Genomic DNA, 14,094 nt, shown 5'->3' with positions numbered 1-14,094 from the left:
CCCCAATCTGAGCCTTCAAGGAGGATGAGCACTAAATGATCTCAAAAATATTGTTTCTACAAAAATGTTGTCCACTCCCATAAATTTTCAAAGGCAATGCAGAGCTAAAACTTATTGTGGGTTCAAGCATATGACAATCAAGGTGAAATCATCATATAGGTGGTTACTGAAACTAGTGTTTCTAATGGTGAGAACACCAGCAACCCAACTCATTGTAATTTAGGCTATCTTTGGGAAGGATGTTCTTTCTTTACCTCTCCTGTCTACCACTTCATTTTGGGAATTTCACTTCTGGGCGCTGAATTTCTACTACCCGTGTTTCAAGATGGTTGGCACTTACTTTTCTAAGGAGGAGAAAGCCTGAATTTTTGCCTGGAAGCATGAAAATATGGATACACATGAGATTTCTAGGCACATTGGGTACTCAAAACACACACTCAGGCAGCTGCCTGCCAATGCTCACGGTCTCCATTACACCATCATCCCACCACCAAATACCTAACCCTGGTTGCCCCCAAAAATGGACTTCTAGATTTACAGATAACCTCAACATGAGCAGTGATGAAGCAATCTTGCATTTCAGCCACTGAACTCAAGAAAAGCCATCCAAAACTTAAAAAAAATGCTTACAAAGAAATGAGATGCAAATGGAACATTTGCAAAGAAATACAAGGACTGGAGTGAGCAACAGTGGAATGATGTTTTCCAAAAATTGATCCCTGAAACATGGGCAACTGAGGCAAGGGAGGTTGAGGAGGCTGGAAGATGCCAGCCAGTATGACTCATTTCACAGTGACAGTGAAACATCCAGGTAATGTGATGATCTGGGGTAGCTTTAATGGTGCAGTGGGTAGGGAAGGGTTGTACTTCTTATCTAAACACACTACAGTGAATGGTGGAGGGCAGTATACTTAAGGTGCTAGTGGACTACTGTTTCCTTTTTATGAGGTTCATGGGCATGATCATGCTATGCAGAATATTGCCCCATGCCATAAAGCTAGAAAGATAAGCTGGTTAATAAAGAATACTATTCAACTGCTGGAGTGGCCTAGGAACTCCCCAGACCTTAATCCAATCAAGAACTGTTAGAATCAGGTGAAAGTCAAGCTTGCTTCCTGCAACTCTCATCAGTGTCTCACCTCATTCAGGAGATCAAGACCCGACCCCAAACATGCTAGAATACTTGAGGAACATTAACAATTCCATGCCCATACATCTGCAGATGGTAATCAAAGAGAAAGGAGAGATAACAAAGTACTAAGAAGCAAATGTGACATCATCTTTAAAAATGATGACAGGAAGAAAACATTTTTGCAGATACTGTTCAATATATAAATACATTCTAATACTTCTAAATCTGAGGTCAGTCAAGCATACTTCTTCAAAACAGTTTTGCTGTAATTCACCATCAAAACTTCAAGGAGAAATACTTGTACCCCCAGATTAACAATCCATTCAATTTCTAATGGAGGCACCAGGTGATTAAACAACAATAACTGTATAATTGCATGGCACAAACACAAAAAAAAATCTTAAAATAAAAGGTATACCTCCATAGAAAAGAAATCTTACCAATCAGATGTACACACAAATCATCATTTACATTTTGTTTTGATTTTATACAAACCAGTTTTCAGCTCTATATTTGCAAAAGGACAAATAATTTCCAATCATAAATCAAAATCAAATTACTCAAATTTACAAAATCAGTTTACTGATAAAGCACTCATCCCATGATGTGTATCTTATACTTCACTATGTGGTGGGGATGTGTTCTGCTGAACTACTGTGTATCAACACACAACACAAATATACATGCCTCATCATGAAACCCCTGACCCTGAAGTATTTAGCTATACTCCAGAAGCCAGCACATTTCCCCAAACAATTTCTGAGTCTACTATAGAGGCAAAATATGAATATATATATTTCTCTTGCACTATCAGTGATATATGTTATTAGAACCTACCTGGGAAAGCTAGTGAGGGACAGGACTACTTCATCAGGCTGCAACAAGCTTTGCACTTCACTTCTTCTGAAACTCATGTTGTGTTCCACAATATTGAAGTGTTGGACAAGGGAGCCATAAGGTTGGCCTGGGGTGCCCTCCACCATGTATTCACCATATTCTGGACGCCACAGTGATCTCACCTCCCTGCATACATGACACATCTCACAATTCAAGATAAGCATATGGGAATCTTTGAGGAAAGATAATTTCTTACTGAAAAGTGAGAGTAATAAAAAAGGGGGTATAAACATCTAACACTATGAAGAGGCAATGAAATATGGGAATGTAATTCAAGGAAAGAAACTGAGAAGATATCTAATGAAAAATCAAAGCAATTTATGTGTTGCTCAAACTTTCCAATTTCATAACAATCATTTATGTTCTAATTGTTAAACTGGGGTGTCAGCATTGATAATACCTAAACACTCCTACATAGGTGATGGTATAACCTTCAAACTCCACCAGCAAGTGATAAATCCCGAAACTTTTCCACCAATAGTGAAAAGACTCGAGTATTCCCCTATCAATAATGTATAACCCCAATTCTCCCACATCAGTAACAGTGAAACCCCAGTACTTCCCAGCAGATGTGGTGAAGCTACAGAACCTCCTTACTCTATTATTAAGCCCCAGTACTTTCTAGCAATAATATCATAGCCATGGTACTTCCCCAATACTCTGAGTCCTTATACTCCCATAGCAGAGTTGATAAAGCTTCAGTACTCTGCTGCTTGTTGAGATGAGGCACTAGCACTTCCCCAGCAACTGTGATTTAGCCCAAGTACTCCCAAGTATTTACTTTTACATATACTGAAAGACATGGTAAAAGCAATGATGTGCCAAAAGCAAAGGCCATCTAAACTAAAAGGAAAAAAGTAAGAGAGAAGGAATTCAGAAATCAGAGCTCCACAAATGTTTGTAGACCTGACTCTCATAGGTGGAAAGATCAAAGGAAGATAGAAAGGGGAAAAGAGGAAGAGAATTCCACAACTAAGCTGCTATATAGAAGAAGGAGGTATTATGATGGTAAGTCCTTGAGTGGCTGATCTCCAACAAGACACTGTGGAGAGAAGATGCCTGATGGCTACCTGAAGTCCAAGCCTTGGTGGCAGGGACACAGGCAGATTGCTCACAAGAACAGTTGCAAAAGAATACCTGTAAAATAAAAAAACAGCAAAGTCAGTACATACAGAAAAGGATGGTTGAAGAAAAATGAAGCTGGAAGAATTAATGAGACTGAAGACTTTTGTTTTCATTCTCATTGATAGAGAGGTGGAGGAAGAACTACCCAGGGTAAATGAGCAGCATATCCATCCATACTCGGGTGAAGTACAGCACCCATACAATACCCACAATTTTTGGAAAACAGAGTTTGTAGTGTTGAACATTTGGGGTTTCCAGAAGAGAGTGGAGGGTATGGTTATGCCTAACAAGTTTATGTTATTACAGGGCTGAATTGTGGTGTTTTGAAACTGAATAGAGAGAAATGAGAGTCAACTATAAAAGAGACATAGGGAGAAATTACACTCTAGCACAATGAAATCTAATCAAGTTATTGCTTTCCCACTGATGAAATGAGAGAGGAAATATGTTTAGTCTGAGAAAGAGAATGAGGGGATTGCAAATCATACATGTGATAATCACTGGGGATTGGTATTCAATGGTAAACTATTCAATGGTAAACCAGTCCACTGTCTAGGCTGGTGTACCACATCCCCTTGGGCCACATCCCCTATGTCAGGTCAGTGTCCCAAAAATTCCCTGATATCAAGAGCAGGAGGGGAGATAGCATGTAAAGCAGAAATTATCAGCATAGGAGTGAATAGCACTGGAAGCTGAGGATAGATCATCTACAGAGAAGAGAGAGTGGCCAATAAGAGAGAACCTAGGGGAACATCATCAATAAAAACTGCAAGGGAAAGGCCACAGAGAACAGAAACAGAAATACCATAAGAAGAGAGTTTAGTGAGCAAAGACTTATGCCACACCTGTCAAAATCTTTGAAGCTATTGAGGGTCATGAGAAAAGTTTCAACAAAATCCCTGAGAGTGAATTACTGAGAGATCAACAGTAGACCTGGCAATTAAAATTTTGTATTTGTGATGAGAAAAAAAATGAAATTGGATTTTAGAGTCTGAGAAGCTGGCCATTACTGAGACACATAAGAAATCCTTATCCTTACCTCATATCAAATATCACTGTGGTATCGGATAAAAAACTGCCAGAAATTGCCACATGCATATTATGACTAGATCTGGTATGTAGGATGCCTTGTCCAACCGGAGATATGAAAGTACTCTAAACACTCTGTGCAAAGAAAATATGGGAGATGGCATAGGTTCAGAGGGAGGAGATGGGTGTGGATGATTTGATGCATAATCATCTAAAGTTGAACTGAAGGAAAATAAGGTGCCAAAAGAATGGCTTTATCAGTTGGAGAGTTTGCAATGGACTGGTCACTTTAGAAGAGAGGTGGAAAGGATGAATTATGGAAGTTACTGGAGATGGTTTTGGTTAAGGACCAGAAAGATGTGTCAGTAGAAGAAGTCAAAGCAACCATTTCTTTTTAGGAATGTGTGCTTAACTTTAAAAACAGAGCCACATTACTCCCCCAGCATTAATGGTAAGGCTCACTGCTCTCCCAGCAATAGCAGTAAGGCTCACTGCTCTCCCAGTAGTAGTGATGAGGCTTCAGAACTCTCCAGAAATGGTGATAAAGCCCTAGTATGTGCCTAGCAGTAGTCATACAGTCCTTGTACTTTCACAGAAGTAGCGGAATAGTTTCAGTACTCTTCTTACATTAGTAATGATGCTCTAGCTCACACCTGGCAGTGGTGATAAATTTTCAATGCCACCCATACAGTAGTGCTAAAGCTCCAATACTTCCCTGTCATAGTATCAAACCTCAAAAATAGTATCATATTTCCAGTGCTTTCCCTAGCATTAGTGTCAATGCTTTAGTACTTTCCCCAAGTATCAGTGTAAAAGCCCTAGCATTTCACTAACCAGTAACATCAAGCCCCATTACTTTCCCTTCCAATTATGTTAATTTCAAAAGAACCTCCTTCTCCACTCATTCAAGGATCTAAGGTTTCCCCCAGCAATGGTAAATGGCTCATTTACTTCCTGAAATTAGTTCTACGAATCCAACATTTTCCAGCAGTAGTGTTTAACTCTGATCTTTCAACAGAGGATGCTATGGATCTAACACTTTCCCAGTAGCAACATCTGATCCTACAGTGGATGCTAAAGATCTTACATTTCTTAGGCCTCTGTACTTCCAACAGTGGATGCTATGGATCTAAAACTTTCCAATAGTAGTATAAGTGTCAGGACCCTGTATTTCCTGCAGTGCACACTATGGATCCAAAACTTCTCCAGCAGTAGCACCCAACTTTTATACTTCCTAGAGTGAATACCAGTAATCAATAACTTCCCCACCATTAGTGTCTGGTTAACCATTTTCTTTAACATATGTCTAAGGACCAAGTACTTTCCAAGCAATAGCATCATGCCCCATTTTCTCATTATCAGTGTCTAACTACAGAATTTTCCCTAGCAATACTATCATTCACCAACGCTTACCCCATCAATACTATCTGATCTCCAGGAGTTGAGTTTGACTCTAATACATTTCCCAGGACAGAGTACTCTCCCTTGTACAAGAGTCTTGTCCTAGTACTACCTCCAGCAGTAGGATCAGACCCCAGTACTTCCCTGAGCAGAAGTGTCAGGCCCCACTACTTTCTCCAACAGCAAAGTCTGGTCCAAGTACCTACCTCACCAATAGCATCAGGGCCCAATACTTCCCATAGTGATATCATCAGGTCCAGAACTTTATCCTGCAATATCATTATAGCCCAATTCTCTTCAGGCACCGGCATCTAACATCAATAATGTCTGTGTAGTTCTCCAAGAAGTAGCATCAGGGCCTAATACTTCCCCCAGCAAATAATGTCACAAAAACCTAAAACTTTCCCTAGTGATAACATCAAGGTTCAATACTTCCCTGAAAGTACCATCAGGGCCCAGTGCTTCCTTAGCAGTTACATCTGTACCAAGTATTTCCCTAACAGTTGAATCAGGGCCTAATACTTCTATGACAGTAGCATCAGGGCCCAGCACTTCTCAAACAGAAGTATCAGGGACCAGTACTTCCCACAGCAGTAGCATCATGACACGGTATTTCCCCCATTGGAAGCATTAAGGCTCAATACTTCTTGCAGTAACATTAGGGCCCAGTACTTACTTGGGATTGGTCTCCTCTGCTTCTCTGAGCACCTCTAGGAGCTCAGATCCCCGAAGGCTGAGGCGTGCCTTTCGGTTCTTGTGGTCCAGCTTGATGATCATATACTCAATCTGAAATAAGCATCAATCCTAATGTACCATCAGACTAAAATAATACAACTGCAATGAATGCAATATCAAAAGTTGCAATTATAAACACAAATTCTACCAAGAGTCTATCACAGCATGATAATGTAGGAAGTATCCAGGATTTAGTTAAAAGAAGTGGTTTTCTACCAAGTGTGCTGTACCTTCCCAGTGGATTGCAAAAACATCACAAAGGTGAGTGCACAAGAAACCCAAAGTACATTAAAAGTTGTCAGTTTTGCATAATCATTCAAGACATACAGCAGTGGCTGTTCATAGCAAAGTAACTTCATGAAGCTGGATTTTTCACCCTTCTTGCTATGAAGACTAAGTCATGGAGCACGTGAAATGAGGAGACTAACCTAGATGTTGTCTTCTTGTAATAAGAACCAAAATTCATCTAAAGGTCTGAGAGGAAACCCATTTATCTCATTTTCTTTGCTGAGGAACCTGTGGAACTGTTTTCAGTATCTTTTTTTTTTTTTTTTTTTATACTTTGTCGCTGTCTCCCGCATTTGCGAGGTAGCGCAAGGAAACAGACGAAAGAAATGGCCCAACCCCCCCCCCCATACACATGTACATACACACGTCCACACACGCAAATATACATACCTACACAGCTTTCCATGGTTTACCCCAGACGCTGCACATGCCTTGATTCAATCCACTGACAGCACGTCAACCCCTGTATACCACATCGCTCCAATTCACTCTATTCCTTGCCCTCCTTTCACCCTCCTGCATGTTCAGGCCCCGATCACACAAAATCCTTTTCACTCCATCTTTCCACCTCCAATTTGGTCTCCCTCTTCTCCTCGTTCCCTCCACCTCCGACACATATATCCTCTTGGTCAATCTTTCCTCACTCATTCTCTCCATGTGCCCAAACCATTTCAAAACACCCTCTTCTGCTCTCTCAACCACGCTCTTTTTATTTCCACACATCTCTCTTACCCTTACGTTACTTACTCGATCAAACCACCTCACACCACACATTTTCCTCAAACATCTCATTTCCAGCACATCCATCCTCCTGCGCACATCTCTATCCATAGCCCACGCCTCGCAACCATACAACATTGTTGGAACCACTATTCCTTCAAACATACCCATTTTTGCTTTCCGAGATAATGTTCTCGACTTCCACACATTTTTCAAGGCTCCCAAAATTTTCGCCCCCTCCCCCACCCTATGATCCACTTCCGCTTCCATGGTTCCATCCGCTGACAGATCCACTCCCAGATATCTAAAACACTTCACTTCCTCCAGTTTTTCTCCATTCAAACTCACCTCCCAATTGACTTGACCCTCACCCCTACTGTACCTAATAACCTTGCTCTTATTCACATTTACTCTTAACTTTCTTCTTCCACACACTTTACCAAACTCAGTCACCAGCTTCTGCAGTTTCTCACATGAATCAGCCACCAGCGCTGTATCATCAGCGAACAACAACTGACTCACTTCCCAAGCTCTCTCATCCCCAACAGACTTCATACTTGCCCCTCTTTCCAGGACTCTTGCATTTACCTCCCTAACAACCCCATCCATAAACAAATTAAACAACCATGGAGACATCACACACCCCTGCCGCAAACCTACATTCACTGAGAACCAATCACTTTCCTCTCTTCCTACACGTACACATGCCTTACATCCTCGATAAAAACTTTTCACTGCTTCTAACAACTTGCCTCCCACACCATATATTCTTAATACCTTCCACAGAGCATCTCTATCAACTCTATCATATGCCTTCTCCAGATCCATAAATGCTACATACAAATCCATTTGCTTTTCTAAGTATATCTCACATACATTCTTCAAAGCAAACACCTGATCCACACATCCTCTACCACTTCTGAAACCGCACTGCTCTTCCCCAATCTGATGCTCTGTAGATGCCTTCACCCTCTCAATCAATACCCTCCCATATAATTTACCAGGAATACTCAACAAACTTATACCTCTGTAATTTGAGCACTCACTCTTATCCCCTTTGCCTTTGTACAATGGCACTATGCACGCATTCCGCCAATCCTCAGGCACCTCACCATGAGTCATACATACATTAAATAACCTTACCAACCAGTCAACAATACAGTCACCCCCTTTTTTAATAAATTCCACTGCAATACCATCCAAACCTGCTGCCTTGCCGGCTTTCATCTTCCGCAAAGCTTTTACTACCTCTTCTCTGTTTACCAAATCATTTTCCCTAACCCTCTCACTTTGCACACCACCTCGACCAAAACACCCTATATCTGCCACTCTGTCATCAGACACATTCAACAAACCTTCAAAATACTCATTCCATCTCCTTCTCACATCACCGCTACTTGTTATCACCTCCCCATTTACGCCCTTCACTGAAGTTCCCATTTGCTCCCTTGTCTTACGCACCCTATTTACCTCCTTCCAGAACATCTTTTTATTCTCCCTAAAATTTACTGATAGTCTCTCACCCCAACTCTCATTTGCCCTTTTTTTCACCTCTTGCACCTTTCTCTTGACCTCCTGTCTCTTTCTTTTATACTTCTCCCACTCAATTGCATTTTTTCCCTGCAAAAATCGTCCAAATGCCTCTCTCTTCTCTTTCACTAATACTCTTACTTCTTCATCCCACCACTCACTACCCTTTCTAAACAGCCCACCTCCCACTCTTCTCATGCCACAAGCATCTTTTGCGCAATCCATCACTGATTCCCTAAATACATCCCATTCCTCCCCCACTCCCCTTACTTCCATTGTTCTCACCTTTTTCCATTCTGTACACAGTCTCTCCTGGTACTTCCCCACACAGGTCTCCTTCCCAAGCTCACTTACTCTCACCACCTTCTTCACCCCAACATTCACTCCTCTTTTCTGAAAACCCATACTAATCTTCACCTTAGCCTCCACAAGATAATGATCAGACATCCCTCCAGTTGCACCTCTCAGCACATTAACATCCAAAAGTCTCTCTTTCGCACGCCTGTCAATTAACACGTAATCCAATAACGCTCTCTGGCCATCTCTCCTACTTACATAAGTATACTTATGTATATCTCGCTTTTTAAACCAGGTATTCCCAATCATCAGTCCTTTTTCAGCACATAAATCTACAAGCTCTTCACCATTTCCATTTACAACACTGAACACCCCATGCATACCAATTATTCCCTCAACTGCCACATTACTCACCTTTGCATTCAAATCACCCATCACTATAACCCGGTCTCGCGCATCAAAACCACTAACACACTCATTCAGCTGCTCCCAAAACACTTGCCTCTCATGATCTTTCTTCTCATGCCCAGGTGCATATGCACCAATAATCACCCACCTCTCTCCATCAACTTTCAATTTTACCCATATTAATCGAGAATTTACTTTCTTACATTCTATCACATACTATATATATATATATATATAGTTTCTGTTACGACCATAAAGAGGATTCAATAAACATGATTTTTTGAGTTACAAAATTCTAAATTTGATTTCAAATTCTCATGGCAGGTTATGACCAAGTCATGATACTTGAAAAGGGAATTCAGTACAGCAAAGGTTGAAAGACAGTGGATTTAAAGGAGGTTCAGTCTTATTAAGAAATGCGATACTGAAGCTGGAGGGGAAACTAAAAAGTTACTGGACAAGCAAGTTTGCCATATTTCTTCATGTTTATGTACAATACAGTACTTAGGTTTATCACATGAATATAACCTCCATAATCTTGTGCCCTCATACTTCCTCATGAGCCCTTTCAGTAAATAAATTCAACTCTTAGGTGTGATGGCCTTGCTTTGACCTAACCTTTAAATAGTCACCCAATCATCACAAAGTCACACTGTCATGCTCAAGGGTTTAGATGGATGAATTCCAAGGATGCTCATCCCAATCTCACAAAGGCTTGGATAATGACTATAAGGCTATAAACTGTGACAGGCTGTTTAATAATGTCACCAGCATGAAATGGCTGATATTTGTAATCATCATGTTATCTCTTGTCTCCTGACAACAATCTGATATCTATACAGTAATATCTTTCTGACATGCCGAGTGTCTAGCAGAAAAATTCACACTGTTATCTAGTAGTCCTGTCTAACATTCTTCCAATTTCATTAAGGTAGCAAAAGATTTAATCATATAAAATGTGGGAAATGTCAGTTCTATCATTCTTTCTTCCATCAAAGCCATAAATAATGATGTATTGGAGCACTTCAGTTGATCCCTGTCTGGTTTTACTCAAAATGGACATGGCTTTTTAGGTGTTTATGATGCTCTCTAAACTGTGATAATTCTTGGATAGCCTAAGCTAGCTCAGGGGTTTCCCTTCAGAACATGGGAATGGTTAAAGAGTCAATATCATCACTAGTTTAAATACCATGAGCAGTACAACCCTTGGGTATGTTGGGGTTTGGTCATAGGCCAGGCCATCATATCTATGGGTTGCACTGTTGTGCACAAGGGTTAACTCTTCTTAATGTGCTGGGAGTACAGAGGAGTTGTAGCCTATTGGGCACATGTGATGCAAACACCTGCCCAAGGCACCTGCATGGTCATTATCCTTGCGTCATCCTTCCTCAAATGTCAGAATGAGGTTCTCGTGTGGACTCTGTGAACAGTGACTTAAAATATTCAAAGATTTCTTTTGTATATTAGCCGAGATGGCACGGGCAGCTGAAGCCTTAATCAAGACCATTCCATTAACGCTATACATTTTATCTATTTATAATATTTTGTCGCTGTCTCCCATGTTAGCAAGGTAGCGCAAGGAAACAGACGAAAGAATGGCCCAACCCACCCACATACACATGTGTATAGATACATGCCCACATACACACATATACATACCTATACATTTCAACTTAAAACATACATATACATACACAGACATATACATATACACATGTACATATTCATACTTGATAGCCCTCATCCATTCCTGTCGCCACCCTGCCACACATGAAATGGCACCATCTTTCCCCTATGCGTGCACAAGGTAGCGCTAAGAAAAGAAAACAAAGGCCACATTCATTCACACTCAGCCTCTAGCCATCATGTGTAATGCAACGAAACCACAGCTCCCTTTCCACATCTAGGCCCCACAAAACTTTCCATGGTTTACCCCAGATGCTTCACGTGCCCTGGGGAGTTGCCATTTCATATGTCTTCTCCAGACCCATAAATGCTACATACAAATACATTTGTTTTTCTAAATATTTCTCACATACAATCTTCAAATCAAACACCAGATCCACACATCCTCCACGACTTCTGAAACCACACTGCTCTTCCCCAATCTGATGCTCTGTACATGCCTTTACCCTCTCTCACCCCAACTCTCATTTGCCCTCTTTTTCACCTCTTGTACCTTTCTCTTGACCTCCTGCCTCTTTCTTTTACACATCTCCCACTCATTTGCATTATTTCCCTGCAAAAATCGTCCAAATGCCTCTCTCTTCTCTTTCACTAATAACATAACTCCTTGATTCCACAACTCACTACCCTTTCTAATCTGCCCACCTCCCACACTTCTCATGCCACAAGCATCTTTTGCGCAAGCCATCACTGATTCCCTAAATACATCCCATTCCTCCCACACTCCCCTAACGTCCTTTACTCCCACCTTTTTCCATTCTGCACTCAGTCTCTCCTGGTACTTCCTCACACATGTCTCCTTCCCAAGCTCACTTACTCTCACCACTCTCTTCACCCCAACATTCTCTCTTCTTTTCTGAAAACCTCTACAAATCTTCACCTTCGCTTCCACAAGATAATGATCAGACATCCCTCCAGTTGCACCTCTCATCTTGCACTCTCTCCAGCTGCACCTCTCATTAACATCCAAAAGTCTCTCTTTCAGGCGCCTATCAATTAACACGTAATCCAATAACGCTCTCTGGCCATCTCTCCTACTTACATATGTATACTTATGTATATCTCTTCTTTTAAACCAGGAATTTCCAATCACCAGTCCTTTTTCAGCACATAAATCTACAAGCTCTTCACCATTTCCATTTACAAAACTGAACACCCCATATACACCAATTATTCCCTCAACTGCCACATTACTCATCTTTGCATTCAAATCACCCATCACTATAACCCGGTCTCGTGCATCAAAACTACTAACACACTCTCTCAGCTGCTCCCAAAACACTTGCCTTTCATGATCTTTCTTCTCATATATATATATAAAATGAATATAAAATATATATATATCTTTTCTTTCTTTCATACTATTCGCTATTTCCCACATCAGTGAGGTAGCATTAAGAACAGAGGACTGGGCCTCTGAGGAAAACATCCTCACCCGGCCCCCTTCTCTGTTCCTTCCATTGGGGGGAGGAAAAAAAAAAAACGAGAGGGGAGGATTTCCAGCCCCCCGCTCCCTTCCCTTTTAGTCACCTTCTACGACACGCAGGGAATACGTGGGAAGTATTCTTTCTCCCCTATCCCAATATATATATATATATATTTTTTTTTTTTTTTTATACTTTGTCGCTGTCTCCCGCGTTTGCGAGGTTTCCAGCCACCCGCTCCCTCCCCTTTTAGTCGCCTTCTACGACACACAGGGAATACGTGGGAAGTATTCTTTCTCCCCTATCCCCAGGGATAACATATATATATATATATATATATATATACCTGGTTTAAAAAGCGAGATATACATAAGTATACTTATGTAAGTGGGAGAGATGGCCAGAGAGCGTTATTGGATTACGTGTTAATTGACAGGCGTGCGAAAGAGAGACTTTTGGATGTTAATGTGCTGAGAGGTGCAACTGGAGGGATGTCTGATCATTATCTTGTGGAGGCTAAGGTGAAGATTAGTATGGGTTTTCAGAAAAGAGGAGTGAATGTTAGGGTGAAGAAGGTGGTGAGAGTAAGTGAGCTTGGGAAGGAGACCTGTGTGGGGAAGTACCAGGAGAGACTGTGTACAGAATGGAAAAAGGTGAGAACAATGGAAGTAAGGGGAGTGGGGGAGGAATGGGATGTATTTAGGGAATCAGTGATGGATTGCGCAAAAGATGCTTGTGGCATGAGAAGAGTGGGAGGTGGGCTGTTTAGAAAGGGTAGTGAGTGGTGGGATGAAGAAGTAAGAGTATTAGTGAAAGAGAAGAGAGAGGCATTTGGACGATTTTTGCAGGGAAAAAATGCAATTGAGTGGGAGAAGTATAAAAGAAAGAGACAGGAGGTCAAGAGAAAGGTGCAAGAGGTGAAAAAAAGGGCAAATGAGAGTTGGGGTGAGAGACTATCAGTAAATTTTAGGGAGAATAAAAAGATGTTCTGGAAGGAGGTAAATAGGGTGCGTAAGACAAGGGAGCAAATGGGAACTTCAGTGAAGGGCGTAAATGGGGAGGTGATAACAAGTAGCGGTGATGTGAGAAGGAGATGGAATGAGTATTTTGAAGGTTTGTTGAATGTGTCTGATGACAGAGTGGCAGATATAGGGTGTTTTGGTCGAGGTGGTGTGCAAAGTGAGAGGGTTAGGGAAAATGATTTGGTAAACAGAGAAGAGGTAGTAAAAGCTTTGCGGAAGATGAAAGCCGGCAAGGCAGCAGGTTTGGATGGTATTGCAGTGGAATTTATCAAGAAAGGGGGTGACTGTATTGTTGACTGGTTGGTAAGGTTATTTAATGTATGTATGACTCATGGTGAGGTGCCTGAGGATTGGCGGAATGCGTGCATAGTGCCATTGTACAAAGGCAAAGGGGATAAGA

At 41.2% G+C, this 14,094-nt stretch overlaps 1 protein-coding gene across 4 annotated transcripts in view; it reads right to left on the bottom strand.

The window, feature by feature from the left end:
* Positions 1–14,094, bottom strand: part of Gclc (glutamate--cysteine ligase) — an 87,044-nt gene that overhangs the window by 56,878 nt on the left and 16,072 nt on the right. For all 4 annotated transcript variants that reach the window (XM_071675456.1, XM_071675459.1, XM_071675458.1 and 1 more), the window contains exons 2-3: positions 6,261–6,370; positions 1,970–2,155 (exon numbers count right to left, since the gene is read on the bottom strand). In XM_071675456.1, the coding sequence (XP_071531557.1) occupies positions 1,970–2,155; positions 6,261–6,370 (296 nt within the window). The remainder of the gene's footprint in view (positions 1–1,969; positions 2,156–6,260; positions 6,371–14,094) is intronic.

This window comes from Panulirus ornatus, chromosome 21, assembly GCF_036320965.1.
Source record: "Panulirus ornatus isolate Po-2019 chromosome 21, ASM3632096v1, whole genome shotgun sequence".
NCBI classification, from domain to species: domain Eukaryota; kingdom Metazoa; phylum Arthropoda; class Malacostraca; order Decapoda; family Palinuridae; genus Panulirus; species Panulirus ornatus.
This window is presented reverse-complemented; position numbering and strand designations above follow the sequence as displayed.